The 18,647-nt window shown below is 39.9% G+C and overlaps 1 protein-coding gene across 1 annotated transcript; it reads right to left on the bottom strand.

Moving 5' to 3' along the window:
* Nucleotides 1-6,862: 6,862 nt before the first annotated feature.
* Nucleotides 6,863-11,184, bottom strand: RAMAC (RNA guanine-7 methyltransferase activating subunit). The gene is made up of 3 exons (XM_035554749.2): nucleotides 11,127-11,184; nucleotides 9,738-9,902; nucleotides 6,863-8,115 (listed from the first exon to the last, which is right to left on the bottom strand). The coding sequence occupies exons 2-3, from the start codon at nucleotides 9,899-9,901 to the stop codon at nucleotides 7,926-7,928; spliced, it is 354 nt and encodes a 117-aa protein (XP_035410642.1). The 5' UTR covers nucleotide 9,902; nucleotides 11,127-11,184; the 3' UTR covers nucleotides 6,863-7,925.
* Between the last annotated feature and the right edge of the window lie 7,463 nt (nucleotides 11,185-18,647).

Raw genomic sequence — 18,647 nt, 5'->3', positions numbered from 1 at the left:
TGTCTTCCAATTCTCATCAGTCACAAATGGCTTTTAAACAGCTTTGCATTTTACCTTCAGTGGAATGATTTCATCTCCTCAGATTCTAAGAACTCTCTCTTTGACCTTTCAATAGACTCTTCCGGAGGAAGACTTTTTTTTCCTTTGCCTGCACCGGTGCATTCCCTCTTTCATCTTAGTTGACTTCCACTCCTCCTCTTTCCCCACTGTATTTTCTTTCCTCTTCCTTTGCTGTAGGTGTAAAACAGCTTGATTTAAAAAAAAAAAAAAAAAAAAAGTGCTGTAATACTTCCATGAGGTCAGAATTTTACTCTTACTGTGATTATATGGTGTGCATGCACAAGAGAGTAAATGTTTCTGAAATCAATTAGATGTAAATGAATAGTACATTCAATACAGTAACCAGCACAAATGTTACTGATGTGTAATCAAGTTTGCATAGACTGCCCCCTCATTTTTAATTCACCTCGGTTGAATTCAGTGCTAACTGTCAGATTGGACTATCCATACTACTAGCTATGATGATGCTGTCTTTATACTGCTTATGTTTTTTAAGCATTTTTCTATTACACCCATAGGAGTTAGAATTGTTTTAGTGTAGGTCTGGCTTTGAGAGCTTGCTCGGCCCCAGCATCCCAGGTGTGCACATGTAAATAGTGTGCTATGTAACTCTGTAGAGAAATAAAGGCAGTGTTTAAATTGGCCCTGCCTGCATAGCGTTTATCATGTGTTTTTGTTTTGTTTTTTAAAAAATAATGACCAGAAAATAGATCGATTCATCCACCAGACCATTCCTAGTGCCTCTTACCGGGATGTACAGACCCAGCTGAGATTGTTGTACACCATAACTATACTTTAAATGGAATGGCCCCTGCCTAGGAGACTTGTAGCTGAAATGCATAGCAGAGAGGAGGGAAACAGAGCAGACTTAACAACTGTTTTACAGATGGGAAATCGAGACACAAAATCATTAAAAGTGGTAGTAGCTGAGTTGGGAATTAACACGTCCGGTTCTGTCTTTGAAAACATCCTTGCCTTTTAACTTCCTTTTTAGTTCACATAGAATGACTGGCACTGTGGCAAAGCTGTCTTTTTCAAATTTTACAGTAGCTTTAGAAGGTCTTATCTTCAAGAGCATTCAAGAATAAGAGGAACTGGTAAAATGGATATCTGAGATAGAATAGCCTGATGATGCCTGTGGAATGATAGGAGGAAGAGTAAAAAGAGCATAGGACTGGAGAAAAAAAAAAAAAAGGAAAGAAAAAAGTGTAGGCCAGTAATAAGAATATATCTAATGCAGATATGGAGGGAAGTAGAATTAGGCTGATCTTTTATTAGCTAGCACTAAATCCATTTTGTCTCTTAAAAACTAAAATCCTGCTGGTAAGGTCCAGAAACGCTCTTCACTGGGATTTACGCAGACTGCAGGATATGTCATCAATAGCTATTTGTTTGTCATTCCCTGGATCTATCCACCTTACTTAAGGGCTCAAAAACTCTGCCAGTATAATGAGCCAGCTGCTTAACTGCTTCCTGAGTCAATATTCTGCCAGCTTGGTGTAGGCTGCAGAGGTCCCTGGAGTCTAGAGGAAGAAGGAATTTCTCTCTTTTTTTTTTTTTTTTTTTTCCCAGGCTGTGGAGGGGCATTAAAGTCATTTGATAACCAATAATTACATCTTAAAACATATTTTCCCCTAAAGGGTTCAGTATACAAGAGCAAATGGCCGCGAAACAACTGTTCCTTTAACTCAGCAGTGCTCCTTCTAGTCTCTGCCTGGGCTGTACAAGGGACCCTCCCCAGTCCCATCTTGCCTTAGGACAACAAAAAAAACATAGTTCTGCTGATGGAAATATCCTCTGAGCTGCAGGGCTGGAGAAATAGGATTTGCCCCTGTGGCAGTTTAAGGTTAAGCTCCTTTATGTTCTTGCAGCAGTTTAGCTGCAGCTGTGGATTAGAGGTGGGTATATGTACCCCAAGTCTGATGCTGCAACCATTTGTTTCAGGGTGGGTATTGTGAGCATGTGGCATCTGCATGAGTAATACTGATCTGAAGAGAACATGTATCCACGCAGAGCTCTTGCACTAAGCCTAAACTCCAAGGGTTTCGTTTGCTGTATTCAAGTGCTTGTGCCATTAAAAACACTGCAGCACATAAGAACTTATTCTTAAAGATACTTTGTTTTGAGAGCTCAGCAGGATTCATAAATCAAGGTTACTTGATGACTACAAAAAGGAAAAACTTATAACATAAAAAAGGCAAGTTTTTGCCACAGAAAATTTAATTTTTTTATTATGTAAAACGATTATGTAATAGCTTGGGGCTGGTTGCACTTGGTAATTATCACTATTAACTTATTTTTACTGATCGCATGTTCAATAGGAAATAGGTCTTTTCAAGCATTTCTTCAGAAACAAACTTCAGACATGACTTTGGCTTTCTGATCAGCTCTGATTGTGCCAAATGCTTGGCACATGGTGGCCAAAAGCTATATCAAATATCTTATGTGTTTATGTATGCTTATAGAGAGAGATTTTTTAACCTTTATCTAAACAGTACCAGATATAGTCTTAAATTATTAATTTATGTAGGTATATAACTACCAAATTGTCTTCTCTCACACTGTAAAAGAGCTTTGAAGAAACTTATTGTCATTCTTTTAATGTGTAACAAGTTTCAGTTTGAAAATTGTTTGAATCTTCAGTTGGAAGTTTTTCCCTTTAGATTTTTTTCACAAATAAGCTTGCTTTTGTAGTTCTGTAACAAATAGCTAAGTCACTTCCTGAACTTTAACTCATCTTTTGAATAGATAAGTTTTTTCTTCAAATGATGAGCAGGAGCAGCTTTTATAGTTGATATTAATACATCTTTTATTAGTGAAGCAAGTTTTGAATTACAGAATATGAAAATAATCATTAAAAATAAATAAATAAATAAATAAAAACACCGCCCCATACTTGTGGAAAAAAGTTACCCATCTGCTGAAATATTACTAGAAAAAGAAGCATCTGTGTGTTAGGAAAAAGACAACACTTATTTGTATTCCCACTTGCTAGAAATATCAGAGAAGGTAACCAATACAAATGATGTCCTGTGTTATTAGACTTGCAGGAAAATGTAGTGATTGCCAACTCTTCTGTAATAAATTTGCATTTTAGTAGGACAGAGTACTTAGAAAATAAGGGGGTGAGCTGCAGAGAGATAACATTTCGGCATCGCTGTTCACATAAACAAATGAGGACTGACAACCACTGAGTGCAGTCCGTGCCCTATTGAAGAAGAATATAGGCCATGGTAAACAAGAATAAATTCCAGCCTGCAGGGCCTAATGTAAAAATAATCATCTTGAGAGGAAAGATCATTGTGCACCACCATATTATAGTCGCCATCTACCATCTTGGCAGTTCTGGAGCCGCTGGACTCCGTTTTGATCTCTAGGATTTGTGTCTGTGTGTCTTGAATCAGGCTGCATACTCCCTAGGTACTTTTAGGGAAACCTGACCTGCCCCATAATCTTGTTTAGTTTCTGATCATAAGAACACCAGTGCTGTGCATAATGTAAGTGGGATTATGTAGCTTTGCTCTAACATACAGGAGACAAATTATAGTAACTTTTCCTGATTGGCAAATGAAACATAAGGGAGGTGCAGTTTCATAAAAACGCTCCGAAGGCAGCCGGCTGCTGCTGTAAGGAGCAGTCCTGTTTTCCCTTCCTGGGCCACGTATTCCTAACCCCTCTTGTTTGTCAGAGCCAGAGGAGGTGGGACTGCACAAGTTGGATCAGGTAAGAAAATTCACCCAAAGTTGTGTAATTCAGAGATATTGTAAGGAATAGGAGTGGTAGTGGAGAGGAAACGTTAGCTTAAATTTGATATAAAAAGAACTTTCCTTCCAGCATCTCAACATAAGAAGCAAATGTGACCATGCTTCTTGGTTAAGGAGAATATTTATTAGCAAATTAATAGTAGGAGTTTAAATACATTCAGATATATTTAAACAGGGGGAGATGAAATACATTTTTTCTAGAAGTTGAGTGATAATTATACGTATATCAGAAATACGACACTGTCTTCACTGTCTGAAATATCTTTTAAAGAGCCTCTTGAAAGTATTTCAGCTTCTAGCTAACCTTTCGAAGCACGTCGGCACATCTCTATTCCCAGCTGCAGAGTTAGGATAAAATAGAGGTTGAATAGCAGTGAACACTTGGAAAATTGTATCTCACAAATCACACTAAGAATTTTTCTATGCACTCTCTTGCCTTCAAGTAGCTAGTGGCTTAGTGGTTAGCATTTTTTAAAATTCTAGTTAAGAAATTTTACAAAAGCTACTGAGTTTTCTTGGAATTGCTTGCTGCAACACCTGTAATTTAGCGTGATAATTCTTCAGTATGAATTAACTGTCCGCACAAAATTGCTTTACATGTTCAGGAAGGGATTTAGGACTGCTGTGAGTGCTGAAGTCAAACTTCTGCATTTATTAAACTCTTGGCAACATGGCAGTCATTTTTTAATATATAACACTTATCTTTCTTTTGTTTTATTCAAGTTAATAATGATGTCTGAGCAAATGTCAGAGGGAAGAGTTCTCTTAAAGTCAGATTCCAGACACTAAATTTTAATGTTTACCCTGCGATCTCCATCATACTTAAAGCAAACAATTTCTGCAATGTTTGAAGTTGCAAATGTTAAAATTAATCTAGTTTCAGTTTTATCATCTGTAACACACCATAATGCAAAAACTGTGATTGGAGACAGTACTTACTGGTTTTATTTAGCTTGAAAGAAGCAATAATCTGGACTTTATCATAGATACTAATTCATCCAAGTGGAAACTTTTGGAGACAATATATATATTAAATTCTGTTTATCTTTTTGTCTAGTGCAAGATATGCATTTACTTAGAAATGCATCCATAAAAAAATATATATTCTTGCCATAATTATTACAAGGAAGTTTTGTAAATCATACAATCCCTTGAAGTTGAATTGAGAGTTTTAATGGTGAGACAGGTGGTCAATAACAGGAGTCAGGGACGTAAAGAAAGACAGAAACCAGGAAGCTGCAGTGGCCTTGGTGTCTCTCCTGATCACTTGGTCAAGAAACTCTGAATATGACACCTGAGGTCGTACAATGTGTTATTCTAAAGCTGTAGCATCCATTTAGGCCACCCTAATATATCTTCTTCTACAGCTTGGCCACAGTGTTGTAGATTCTTCATTCATTAGCTGAAAGACACTAAAATTAAAATAGTTTTTGGGCTTTTGAGGATAAGCAACAGATGAGAGAACCCATTCCTTTTGCCAGGTTTTATTTCAACCTGAGATGCTACTCCAGATGGCAAGGAGGAAGAATATCCTGGCACAGCCTGGCTTCCCTGGCACAGAAGGCAGTGTCAGGCTCTTTGCAGAAAGAGAAGCGCTCCTTTCTTGGAGGTAGGAGTCTGGGTTTTATGGCTCCTTGCATGAGATTCTGCGTTAAAAAGGAATTCCACCAAACCACCTTGCAGGCTTTTGATAGTGCGCAGAGAGGAACTTTGGATAACCTTATATTCCCTGGTGTAACAGCTCTTCCATAGTAGTGGGGGTTAATTATCAAGGGTTAAAAGGGCATTTCATCCTGTAGAACTTCTCAAGGAAGAATGAACCGTTCACTGTAACATTTCTAAAGTTAAACAACTGAATTCAAGGCAAGTACGTCAGGGAGTACGATATTAAATATTGTATCAAAGCTCTTAATATTGTCTGAAAAGGGGAAAATGAAAGAACTTAACAGGTAGGTGGAGCCACTTTTAAGCACCACAGCTTTTGCTTCACAGACTGTGTACTCTATACGCGGCACTGGTGAGACTACACCTCAAGTACTGTATTCAGTTTTGGGCCCCTCACCGCAAGATACTGAGTTGCTGGAATGCAAAGAACAACGAAGCTGGCAAAGGAGCTAGAAAACAAGACAAGAGGAGCAGCTGAGGGAACTGGGGCTCGTTAGCCTGGAAGAAAGAAGGATGAGGGGTGACCTCATTGCCATCTACAAATACCTGAAAGGAGGCTGTGGTATGATGGGTGTTGGTCTCTTTTCTCAGGTGACAAGCGATAGGAAGCAGCCTCAAGTTCTGCCAGAGGAGGTTTAAATTAGATGTCAGGATGAATTTCTTCACAGAAAGGATGATTAGGCATTGGAACAGGCTGCCCTGGAGTGGGCAGTCACAGAGTTGCCATCCCTGGAGGTATTTTAGAGATGTGTGGATGTGGTGCTTAGGGATGTGGTTTAGTGGTGGACTCAGTAGTGCTAGGTGATGAACTTAATGATCTTAAAGGTCTTTTCCAAGCTAAATGATTCCATGCTAAAGCTGCACACAGCACGTTTCTAAGATCAACAATAAATATGCTCTTTAGTTTTCAAAAGCACCTTGAGCTGAGATGGTGCTTTTGACTTCTATATTTATTCTTTGTTTTTAAAGGAAGATGCAGTAATTTGAACTTATCACATAATGTCATGACTTATCCAACAGCCAGCAGGGATGGTTCTGTGTTTCTGTACAACAGCTGAAGATGAAGATGTCAAGTAGAAAGAAATGCACTGCTCTCCTGAGACAAATTAGCTTATCATATTAATGGTGAAATAGAGAACTTTGACCCTATTATGGTCAAAAGTAAGTTAGAGGATTAACACTCCAGACTTCTAATTAATCAGTGTCTCATCCTCTTTATTTTAGCTGAGTAGGCCACTCATCTAATTTAAACCAACAGCTGTCCAGTATTAACACTTATCTGTTAGTACTGCTTCTTGAGCAGCTGTCAGCCTAGATGAATGTTGCAATTCTGAATGTTTCAAAAGTAGATTTCAGAAGTATTCAGAAACATCTTTAAACATGAAATACTTTTATTGTGTGAGTAATTAAAGAAAACATGGGACTTATATTCCATGAACCAAAAAACCCACTGTTTGCTGCTTATGCTATTTTCTCATGAAACAAAGTATGATACAAACAGTATTGATTATGGTTCCTTTCTTCTATAACATCCACAAAATATCTCATACAAACTAATGAACAACAGACATCACAGTTTTACAGCTTTACTGAAATGGAAATCCAAAATACATTATGCACATACCAAAATTATTTTAAGATGTTACAAATTAATCTAAGTCTAGTATCACTTATCAGGTAAAACTTGAGTACCACTGAACTACCAGAGTAAGAAGATACATATTTAAACTACTTAACTCTTATTCCAATTGTTAGACCATGTTTTTAAGAGGAATACTGCACATAAATTGAACCCATCAACTCAACAGACAGGAATTTATCTTATATGCAAGATCTTATTTCTGTCCTAAAATTGTTTTATCCCAATAAATTAAATATTGAGATATCACACTTCTACCAAATACCTAAAGAGTTCCTCTTTTGAGTTTTCATAAATACCAACCCCATAAAATATTTCTGTAATAGTATCTTTCTTCTCCTTTTTAAGACATCTGAAATTCAAACTGATCTTTTCTCACTATCAAAAGTCAAACTAGGAAATTCTGTCGGGAGAAAGACACAGCATGTCACTTTCAAAAAAGAACCATCTTAAGACAATGTAACAAGCTTCTACAGGCTGCAGACAAGCTACAGCCATCTTCCCCTGACCTGCCTCATTTTCTAAAATGTAACAGAGAGAATCTCAGTGGTGGAGACAAAAGAATATAAGACAAATTTAATCTAAGATCTACAGACTAAACAAATTGTAGAATATACTTTTATTATTAATAAAATGTATTCCCTTTTTCAGTTCCTGCTACAGATAAACAACAATGGACTTGAATGTGGATTCTTCAGTTATATATAAACCGTGAAAAATAAGAAAACTGAAGACAAACAAAGTCAAAAATCTAACTCATCACACAGTATTACTGGACTTTCCAACCACAAGTATCATCAGTAGGGATGGTAACGAGGCCCTGGGTTATACGAGTTGTAGCCATATTGTCCATAGTGGGAAGAATAAGATTGTCCTTGTCTGTGCTGCTGGTAGTTGTTACCCCAACCTCTTTCTGGCCTCTGATTAGATCTGTGGTCACCTTGCCAGTTGTATCTGTCCCCTCTAAAATATCTGCCATCTTGAAACCTGCAATAAAAAGAAACAAAGGATTCGCACAAATTGTAAACTTTTAAAACTGAGTGTATAAACAGTTACATAACAATTAACTACTTATCTTTTTTATGACAAACAGATGAAAATGTATCAACAGTCACCTCAGATTATTCATTAATTTCTTACTACGACTCAATACGTGATTTGCTGAGCAGTGGAAGGACAGTCTGTTTCCTAGCACAAAGCATTCTATAGGCATTAGAGCCACTGCTGGAACTTTAAATAGAAACTCTAACATACCACATACTGAAAAAAACAACCAGAAGGTTCATATGTAGCTGTACTGAAGCCAGGTTCAGTCTAGTAGCTTCATGGTTGAAAGCTGTGGCAAAGCAGGCTTATGTACAATTCAGTTACCTAACAGCATACTCTTGGAATTTGCACATACCCTAGCACATATTACTAATTGCTTCATAGTCTCCTGTTGATTCCCAAGCTGACAGAGTGTGAGTATATAGCATAACTTAACTACACTCAGGGAGCTCCTTATCAGTGGTATTTAGTCATTGTTCAGGCTAAATTGTGGCTTTTCCACTGTAGCACTATTGCTATGGACACCTGAGCTGCCAGGCAATCATTTTTATTTGGATATCTCAGTGGTGTGGTGAAATACAGCGTAGACAACATTTACATGAAGTCTGTTTTGTGAACAAAGAGTAGGTGCAACAGTTCATCAATTCAAAGAAGAACAAAGTTTTGTACACATTTAAGGAACATCTCTGTTAATTTTTTTATTTTTTTTTAAATCTGTAGAACTGATTTGGGGTTTAACTTGATGACAACTTTCTAGAGTAATAAAAAGAATGCTGTCCTTTTCTTCAGATAAGGCACAAATCTTATTTAGATATTTATCTAAGAAGTCTTCACAACTGTTAGGTATACGGGAGTTTACTTAAATATGAAGTCTGATGTTAGTATTACCAAATGTGCTATATGCTGTAATTGTCCCTTCTCAGTCACATGAAAATCAGATGTTACTGTCAAGGATTAAATAAAAAGCTACAATTACATTCTGGAAAAATAATATAATTCAAAATGTTTTGCAGTAGGCGGTTAATATTGCACTTGCTAGACAGACATGATGGATTTTACAGATATTTTTAATAAAAGAAATGCAGGCTAGTCTAACGGTGCAGCAAATACTTAGGTTACAAATGAAAAGTTTTTTGGACAGCTAGCGACAGATAATCATGTTATTAGCCTGTTCCTTCACATATTTTCCTGCTGATTATTATCCAACAGAAAATAGGCTACTTTGTTTTGCAGAACTCCCATCTTTCCCCTCTGGAAAAAGTATTCCTGACTGAGCAGGAACAAGCCCCAAGGCAATGGGTTCAGTGGTTACAGCTCATTCCTTTCAGAAAAGCAATTTAGTTTATACTTTTATACAAAGATCAAAGCTTTCAGTATCACTAGAGAGAAAATGTAAAACCTCACTACTTTTCAAATAAGACTCTTTACCTTGAACATACGTAACTATGAAGGATACTTCTGTTAACAGTACAAATTCCTAACTTTATTTTGAAATAAATAAGTGATCTTTTAACCATGTATTTGTGAAACTACCGAAATTTTTAAAAAATAGACATCAGTACCGTTCTCTTCTCTGGTTGCTACCAGATCTGTTTCTCCATTCTTCAACAATAGGAGGGAGATCTGCAGGGCGTTTCAGGTATTCTTGGTATTCTTTATCATCTGATGTGAACCGATGAGCAAACATCTTTTCGTAATCCAGGGGCATGTCTACCAACGAAGTCATCCTGAAAATTTTAAGTATAAACACAATAGAAGAGGCTTTAATGATGTATGAAGACTTACTGTAATAACTACCACAATCCACTTAGGGCAAATAAAGGACAATGAGAAGTTACACTGTCAGGTGAGCACAATAGCACAGATGACTTGATGCTTGCTGTCTTGATGACCTAAGACCACAAATACAAACAAAATAGCCTGTTCTGGAGAGTCGAGACAATGAAGGACATGCCTTACAGAAATCAATTCCAATTGCACATCCAGTCTTTGGACGTATATAGTGGATATGCAAACACTGATCTGTCTAAACACTGGGATTGGTTTTAAGGGACTCCATGCATGCAGGAAAAGGTCAACTCAGATTAATAGCTAATATAGTCAGCCATTACACAGCAGTGCCTTTGAATCAATTTTGAGTGTGATGCATTGTGATTGAAAGAAATGGGGCGTTTCTGAAGGTTAGTAATAGAAAAAAATGTTTCTTAAGAAGGCACTTTCAGGCCACTCCTAATCCATTCCTTGCAGGAAAAACATTACTACAATCAACTTGAGAAGTTTGCTACAGCAGAATATAATGCAGACCTTATAGATAATTATAGCCTGCAAAGCAAAAAAATTACTTATTTACAATAATTTTTGTTTTAATAATTTGATTCAGAGAAAGAATAGCACCCAAGATGATTTTAAATTGCCTCATAACGCACTTCTCAAATGGGCTTTGTATTTAAGGTCTTAGTTTACTTATTTACCTGCCTATATATGAATTTGCCCTGCAGAAGTTGGCACTACCTAGCGTTGCCCATCAGTAACAGTCTGGCCCTAACACTACAAAAAAGCACTACACCTACTGTTTTGACAGGCCCTGGCTAATCTAGAGCATTAAAGGTCCTTGTCTCTGACTTCCAGATTAAGGTCTTCTGCTGCCTCCTGAAGATTGACAGGCAGCACCTGCAAACTGGAGGGAAGGAAGGAGACGAGAGTTTTGTGGATCCTGAGACCGAAAATGTATCTCCTACAGGCTTTGGGGCTGATAGCAGGGAAGACAGTCACCTTCCCTCGCCTAAGGCCCAACGCAGCCTGGAAGGGACGGGTTTGGCTTCCCTCCCTTTCCCTCCCGGCCGGGCCAGAGCCGCCTTCCCCCCTCTGCAGCTCCGCCGGAGCCGGCTGAGAGGAGCCGCCGGCCTCCCCTCCCCGCCACCGTCGCCCCCCGCAGCCGCCGCTCCTCTCACCCTGCGCCGCCAGCCGCCGCCCCGAGCCCTCCTCTTCCGGGCCGGGCCCCGCCGCTTCCCGCCGACACCGGGGCGGTGCCTCCCGGAGCCGCCGGCCCCTCACGGAGTCCCGGCCCGCTGAGGTGACCCTGGCATCAGGGGGCTGCTGGGCCCGGCGGAGGGGCTGGTGGGGGTGGACGGAGGGCAGGTTCCCCGAAATTGGGATTTGATGCAAAATGCCTTGACATAAATAGCGTAGAGATTCGCGTGGCCCTTTCCCGGCAGGTTTTAGGGAGGCAGTTTGGATCGGGACAACTGAAGGGGGTGAAACTGGCCCGGTGCCTACAGATATGGCCCTGTGGTGGGGGTTGATAATGCGATCTAAGTGTATGTCAGGACCAAAAAGGTGCCGAGGTGCATTGACTTCTAAGTGAGGAAAGAAAGATTGAGTGAAGCCTTTTTGGCAGCTGAATAATACTGTGCAACCACAGTAAAAGCTGTATTCTTCATGCTGTGTTTCAGCACCTGCTCCAGCCATGTATTTGCGCTCCCACCCAGCGCTGCACGTTTCCTTCCACACACAAAGTTACGCGTGGGCTTCAAAACCTTCCTCAGCAAGGTCCCGGGCGGGTGAATAGCTCAAAGCAGGAACTGCAGCTCCGCTTGTGTACCTCTGCGGCTCCGGGCGTTGTTACAGATTTATGGACTGCCACAGTGCTTGGCAGCAGCTCGCTGCCCTGAGGATTTACAGTATAGGGATGCCGTGTTGCCTCCCTTTTCTGAAGGACTGGTGGCATCGAGGCCTTCCTGTAGAATAAATGGTATTTGTGTCCATGTTCCCCTACTTGCACTGTTTCCATGATGTAGATGTTACAAGTCTTTACATTGCTGACTATTTTCCACATTTCCTAAGCCAGTAATTTTTAGATTTTTCAAACAGAGCATTGTCTCTTATGCTCTGTATTAAAAATAAATAAATAAATAAATAATAAAAAAAAATAATTAAAAAAAAGGACATTTTGTAGGACCCTTTAAGATAACGATGGTTTTATTGTATTTTTTTGTATAAGCTCAGGGCCCCTGCTATGCTCACAGGCACTAGCAAAGCATAGAGACTGATAATCAAGTACATCACTTTACAGAAAATACCCCAGCAACAATGATAGCGGCATCCAATTCTCCAAAATTGTTAGACCAAAATAAGTGCCCTTTGTTTGAAATAAACAGAAATAATTACAGTCTGCTCTCCTGCATGACCTATAGCAGGAGTGTGTTGTCTCTTGTGGAATAGAAATGATGACCTCAATCCAAACAGCCTAATGCAAATATCTTAGCCTAGTTCTAAGCCAAACTAATTGTCATTGCTGCTAAAAAATAATATATTTTAGCTTATGTTTTCCACACATAATCCCTGTTCTACTGACTGCCCTTTTAAACTGGGCAGAAATAAGTAGGGTTTTATTTCTTCCCCAGACATGTTTCATTTTGACCACTGGATATTGCAATTTCAGGTGTGTCTACAGAGGATTTCATGCATAAAATTCATAAGATGATCCTTAATACAATGGTAATATGGTTTTGAGACTCTAGTCTGCTGTTTCATGGATTACATTTTTCATTAAAAGAGAAAACTTATTTTAATATTAAACTTTTAATTATAGACTTGAGTCATCCATACATATAAGCACATGCATAATCTAAGCATATATAAATGTTTTGAAGGCGTGCACTGGTTGTAAACACTGTGAGCAGCATACTTCAGAAATTATAATTTTGCTAAGGTGCTCTGATCAGCATATTCCACATAGGAGAACACTTGCAGGGAATGGCTAAATCAGAGTAGTTCATATATATATAAAATTAAGATGTTGGTGCTTTGGATCTTTTTCATGACGTGCCTTTTTGCCTGCTATAGGTTATAACATCAAGAAGGAGATCATAATCTGGGCAGTTTCTTAAGATCTCTTGTAGAAGTAATACTGAAGTTCAAACCGCATGTGAAAAAGCCAAAGTGACAGGTGATTTTTAAAGGAATAAAGACACACAAAAATGAATATTGGCACCAAGTAGGGCTCTCAACACCCACTAAGAGTTTCACATCACACATACCTACATAGGTGGCCAGGTACTTAAAAGGTCTAGCTCCAAGTGTTGTCAAGACTGAGGGCTTGATAATCCACTCTTGCAATCTTTCTCCTCACTTCAAGCCTCTCTGGGTAATTAATGTGTTGTTTTAGTACAAACAGAATCTCGTAATCAGCATCTCTGAAGTCTACTGTAGTGTGATAAAGCCTCAAAAGTTTTGCTTTTTTCTACCGATTTCATTATGTTAAATGTTGTACTGTTAGAAGAAGCCTTATCTTCTAATTTTTAAACTAAGAAATGTTCCTTTCAGGCTATTGGAAATTACTGGAGCTTTTGTACTGTGAATCTTTCTGATGAACAAAGAAACGTACACTAAAACTAGCAGACTCTTGTCTGCCCTGAAACAATGGGAAATTGCAGTTCTTTTTATAATTGTTTAGTATTGATAACTCTTACTGTTCTGTCACAAGACTTTCTGATTGATGTTTTACATAAATCCCCAGCATTGGGACTCACATGTTTTCATTATATTCGGCTTTCATTTAAAAATTTATTTCTAGCCCTTGTTATTATGGTCACTTTTGGGGAAAAGAAATAAGTCTTTTGTACAGGAGAACTAGCCCATAGCAAGAAGAAAACAGGAAAAAAATATTAAAGTTTTATTTGTTTAAAGTCTTACATTTTTTACAGTTTTTCATTTCTTTATGACTAGGTTGATTGCGTTATCTCAGTAGAGGTTGACAGCTGCGGCATTTTTAATGAAAAGTTAGCATTTATCTTGGTAGCAGGAAAAAAGGAGAACTATATTTTTGAACATTTTTATATCTTTAAACAGGAGGAACCCTTTTAATTCAATGTTGATATCTACCTGGAGAAATCAGCTTTCCTTACAATATCCCTTGTAATTGTAGCCTGTCTGATCAAGGAAATTTTTTTCTATAAACAAATAGGAAGAGAAACCTCCATACACTGTTATTGATCCCACTGGTTTTGTCTGTCTGTGTGTTTGTTTTTAAAAAACATACTATATCTTATATTAGGTAATATTTTAGTGAAAATTTATCTTCAAAACTCTGATTTTGTGTGTGTGTATGTGTGTGCTGAATCCGTTCAGTGATTTCCTGTTAGCTAATTCCATACCACCACCACCACCCTTTTTTTTTTTTCCCTTTATTTTCTCAGTGTAACTGAAAGCCTGGTTTGTTTGTACAATAAAAACTGACTTCCCCAGATAATTCATTCTAGGAAATGGTGATGTCTGGCACTGTTAGAGCAAGACTTTGTGTTCTGGCTAAAGGCAGGTACAAAGGGGGTGTGTGGCAGCCTTGTTATTGATTACACATGAAAGGAAAGCTGTGTTTCTGTGCGTGTAAGAGGCCATAAGACCACCAGGGGACATCTCAGTAACTAATGATGGTCAGGTATTTGCTGGATCATTCCTTGCACTGAGAGATAGGTGAGCAGAGATGCTCCTTAGCCAATCTCTAGAAATATTTAGAGTTGTGCTCTTTCTCTGGAACCTCCTGTGCTTGGAAGATCAAGTCTCATCATGGGGTATTATTCCTGTGGCTGGAAAGGATTATTGCCTAGATGAATCTCACTTAAATAACAAGAAAGACTGAGATATAACAGCTGTTGCTGACAAATGCCTCTGAAGCCCGTGCAGTAATTCTATCAGATCTCTGCCTTGCCTTTGCTGTTATATTGCACGGTGTCACTGAGCTTCAGAGTGCCTTTCACACACCTCCATATGGTATTGTAAAGCGAAGTCCATGAAGGAACAGACTGCACCGTTTCTGCCAACTTCACTAAACTTAATACAAGAAATGTTTCCTTCCCGTAACAATGACCTTTAAATGTTAACTGCCTAAAAAAATAACATTGTCCTTTTTTTTATGAGAATGGTAAAATGCGAGTCCTGGTGTTTGATTGTGTTACAGAATAGCCATTTTGCTGCTGTGGGGCCCAATTCCTTTGCATTAAGCTTACAACAGCATAACTCTTGATTAAAAGGAATTTGTTCCTAATTTACGGCAGTATGAAAGGAGGCCTTTAATTTTCTTAAGAGCTCTTTCTGTTGTCAGTCTTTTAAAACTTGCAGTCACATTAAGTTATATTTCTAGCATGTTGTTCTTAAAATTAATGCAGAGGTGGTGTTATCTGACTGTCATTTATACATATATATATATATATGCAAATTAAAAATCACTACATTCTAGCTGCCTTCTTTTATCTTCACCTTTTAAACTGACTAAGCCAGCTGTGCCCTTTGGGGTCTATAAGAATGAATCATTTTTATTATTTTTGCTCTCTTAGACAGTAATTACAGAGTAGTATGCTGTCTCTGTTTTTTAATATTATGGTGCCATTTTAATCCATGGTGCAACACCATTAACTTCAGCAGAGTTACACTAGAAATGAATTTGTCCCCAGGAGGCTTTTCCAAACGTTCAGTTCTTTCCTTATGATTACCCAGAGGAACGGACGAGAAGGCAAGACAGAGGGCCCTTTGATAGGAGGAATGTAGTTCAAAGGGAAGTCTTGTTCCTGCCATTCATGGTGCTCCATATGTTCCTCATTTGGGGTGGAGGTGGGTTAGACCCCGTGGAGGCACGCATGCTGTGGCTGAAGGGCAGGCAGGGGTTTTTGCGTAGCACATCTGGTGCACGGGTTATGTTCTTTCCCAGACGGAGGTACCACGCAGATGGAGAACGGTGGGAGGAATATTCAGATGCTGAAAGCACACTTGTGTGGAATTGTTTGAAAGTCGGAAAATGGCGTCGCCAAATGTTAAGGTATCAAACTCATCCTAATCGTCAGGCTGTCTGAACTCCAACCCAGCTGCTTGTTAGATGTCAAGCAATCCTGTGAGTGGGGAGGTATGAATCAGTGCTGCCATGGATTTGCCTATTGTAAAGATACTTACAAAGTGTAAAGGAGGTACTTGCAGAAGTTTCTAGGACTGGATTGTATTCACACTCAATTTTCTGTTGTATTTTGATATTTCTTTTTAGTTTGGGCTCATTTCTAGTGCTCCTCTCCAGTCTGATACATTTAAATCTGCTGCAGTGAAATGCCAGCAAGTAAGTCAGATACAAGTTAGCAGCACCTGGCTGAGTTTGGAAGGGGAGTGCAGGGAATTTCCTCTTCACTGGCGGGGGGCAGTGAGGGACAGGGAGCAGGAGCTGGACACAACAGCACAGAGGATGGGGCAGGGACCCATCCCACAGCCCCCCAGCAGCCCAGAGGGACAGAGATGTCTGTGGGGACGAGACAAACCCGAGGCCAGTCGGGTGCTGCAGCACCACTGTGAGGGGACCGGAGCCCAGGGCTGAGCTGGGCCCTTGGCAGGGGCATGGGGGAAGCGCCTTGGGGGGGTGGTCAGGGCAATTAAGGCCTGTCAGTGTACTTGGGGCCCTGACATGCACATCTGGTAATGATTTGTGTTGTGTTTAAATCAGGGACTCGGGCCCTTGCAAAACCTAGGGTCTGGCAGAAGGAAATGGTTATGCCTTTTTAGTAAGCGTCTAACATTTCTCCTGGGTTTGATGGTGTATGCAGTTTGAGTGTTGCATGGCAATCAGCTGCCTGGGACACAAAGCCAAATATTCAGCCTCCAAAGGGGATACCCAGGTCTCCCATTGTACCCCCAAGCTTACCAGGACTCTGTTAGTTAGCACAGAACTTGTCTCTCTTCTTTCTCGTCTTCCCTTTGCACATACGGAGACTTCTTGAACGTTCTCCGCTGCTCCTCTTAAGGTTAAGGGCCATTAAAGAAAGCAAAGGCTGAAGTATAGGCCAACTTTGTACTACTTCAAGTCTGGAGTGTCTTCTTAATCTGAAGTAATTTTAAAAAAAATATTGTAAAACAGTATTTCTCTGAGAGACCGATTTGTATTGAGGCCACACCGTGCTAAAGCAAGATGTGGTGTAAAGCAAGTGCATTGGCTGAGCTGAGCTGAGGAGAAGCTTGCAGGATCTGTAAAGCTGGACAGAGGGGTCTGCTCCTTGCTCTGCCATTGCCTCACCTCTGCGCATCGCTCACCATATCCGTAATTTGGAAAGTGTGGCAGAGGACATCTTATTTTATGTTTGTACAGTGCTGGAGCAGGTCCCTGACTTGGGGTCTAGGTCACCACCACTACCAGCAGTAATAACTCACCCTCCTGTTTCTAAATTAGGACCGTCGATCATTCCTTCCAGCAGACAAGAGTTCCTAATCTTTCAGGAGACTATGCCGTGGCTGCTGGACGTGGCCACCCCCTGCGTCCCCTCCTGCCCTCGCCGAGACCTCGGATGTTGAGGCACATTGTCCTCGCCTGACCCAGCACAGCTCTAAATCCTTCTCCGTCTTTGCCCCTGGACTTGTGGCAGTTTCCTTTCCTGGAGCATTTCCACATTACTGCTCTTTTCCTGTCCTCCCAATTTCAGGTCTCTCTTCAGCACTTCCTTACATCATTTCCATTTCTTTCCCATCCCTGTACAGCCCGCAGAAGCTGTGCTATGGTGGCAACCCAGCTGATCAGCTTGCTAGCAGTCAGCTGAACGCTGCTTTCTAATGTTGGTTGGAAACCAGAGCATGCTTACTACTGAGGAATATAAACTTAAAAAAATATAGGGATGTTACCTTGGGAAATGCAAAGCTCTGATAGTGCCTCTGATGGAGGCTCATTAAAAACAAGCCCAGAAAAGCTCAAGCTTATATGAAACCACACAGTAATTTTGGGTGATACTTTGAATGTGATTGTTTCATGTTACACTATGACTGCTCATTTTAAGAATAATACACTGTTATTTTCTTGGTCTTAAATGCTGCTGTGGGGGTTTCACAAACTTCCTGAGTAAAAACTTTAATTAAAAAGCAAACGTTAATCTCCAAGCAGTAGCATCTGCAGCATATTGCAAGCTAAGGCTTTGCCAACCTGAAAATCTAAGCAAGATTCTAATTAAATCAGGGGGAAAAAAAGATGAACTAGATATACGTTTTATTTAGGGATGGCGGTTACATAAGGTATCCAAGATCTCTCAGTTGCTATCTGATGGGAAATGCTGCTGCCAGATCTCACAGGCTATTTCCTGGGAGAGAAGCCCTTGTTCCACGAGTTCCGAGTACTGTTTTGATGCTGTCTTCAGCAGGGCTGGGACATCGCTGCGGCTCTCCACTTGGCTCAGAAGCCACGTCGGTCCTGCTGAAAGCTGCAGATGATCCGGCAATGAAGCAATGCGACAGCACGGTGTGAGGAAATGCCATATCGCAAGCGGTGCCATCTTTCCAGTGAGGCACAAAAACAAAGTCCTGACTATTTATGGTTATTAAAGGTCCCAGCACACCTTTTGAAAAGTAAGGCTCTTAATCCCAGCGTGCTGGCCAAAATCTATTTTCAGAGATTCCACTCTGGCTATCAGCATTTCTTGTATTGTTCCAGTTGGATAGAGTCTTGGCCTTTGCATCCTGTT

The sequence above is a fragment of the Cygnus atratus genome, chromosome 11 (genome assembly GCF_013377495.2).
Source record: "Cygnus atratus isolate AKBS03 ecotype Queensland, Australia chromosome 11, CAtr_DNAZoo_HiC_assembly, whole genome shotgun sequence".
NCBI classification, from domain to species: Eukaryota; Metazoa; Chordata; class Aves; order Anseriformes; family Anatidae; genus Cygnus; species Cygnus atratus.
This window is presented reverse-complemented; position numbering and strand designations above follow the sequence as displayed.

Bases quoted from the DNA above. Each gene is read 5' to 3' on its own strand.
- RAMAC (XM_035554749.2), bottom strand. From the start codon at position 9,901: ATGACTTCGTTGGTAGACATGCCCCTGGATTACGAAAAGATGTTTGCT. The intron at 8,116-9,737 runs GTACTGATGTCT...TTTTTATTGCAG, and splicing joins AGCAACCAGAGAAGAGAACG to GTTTCAAGATGGCAGATATT.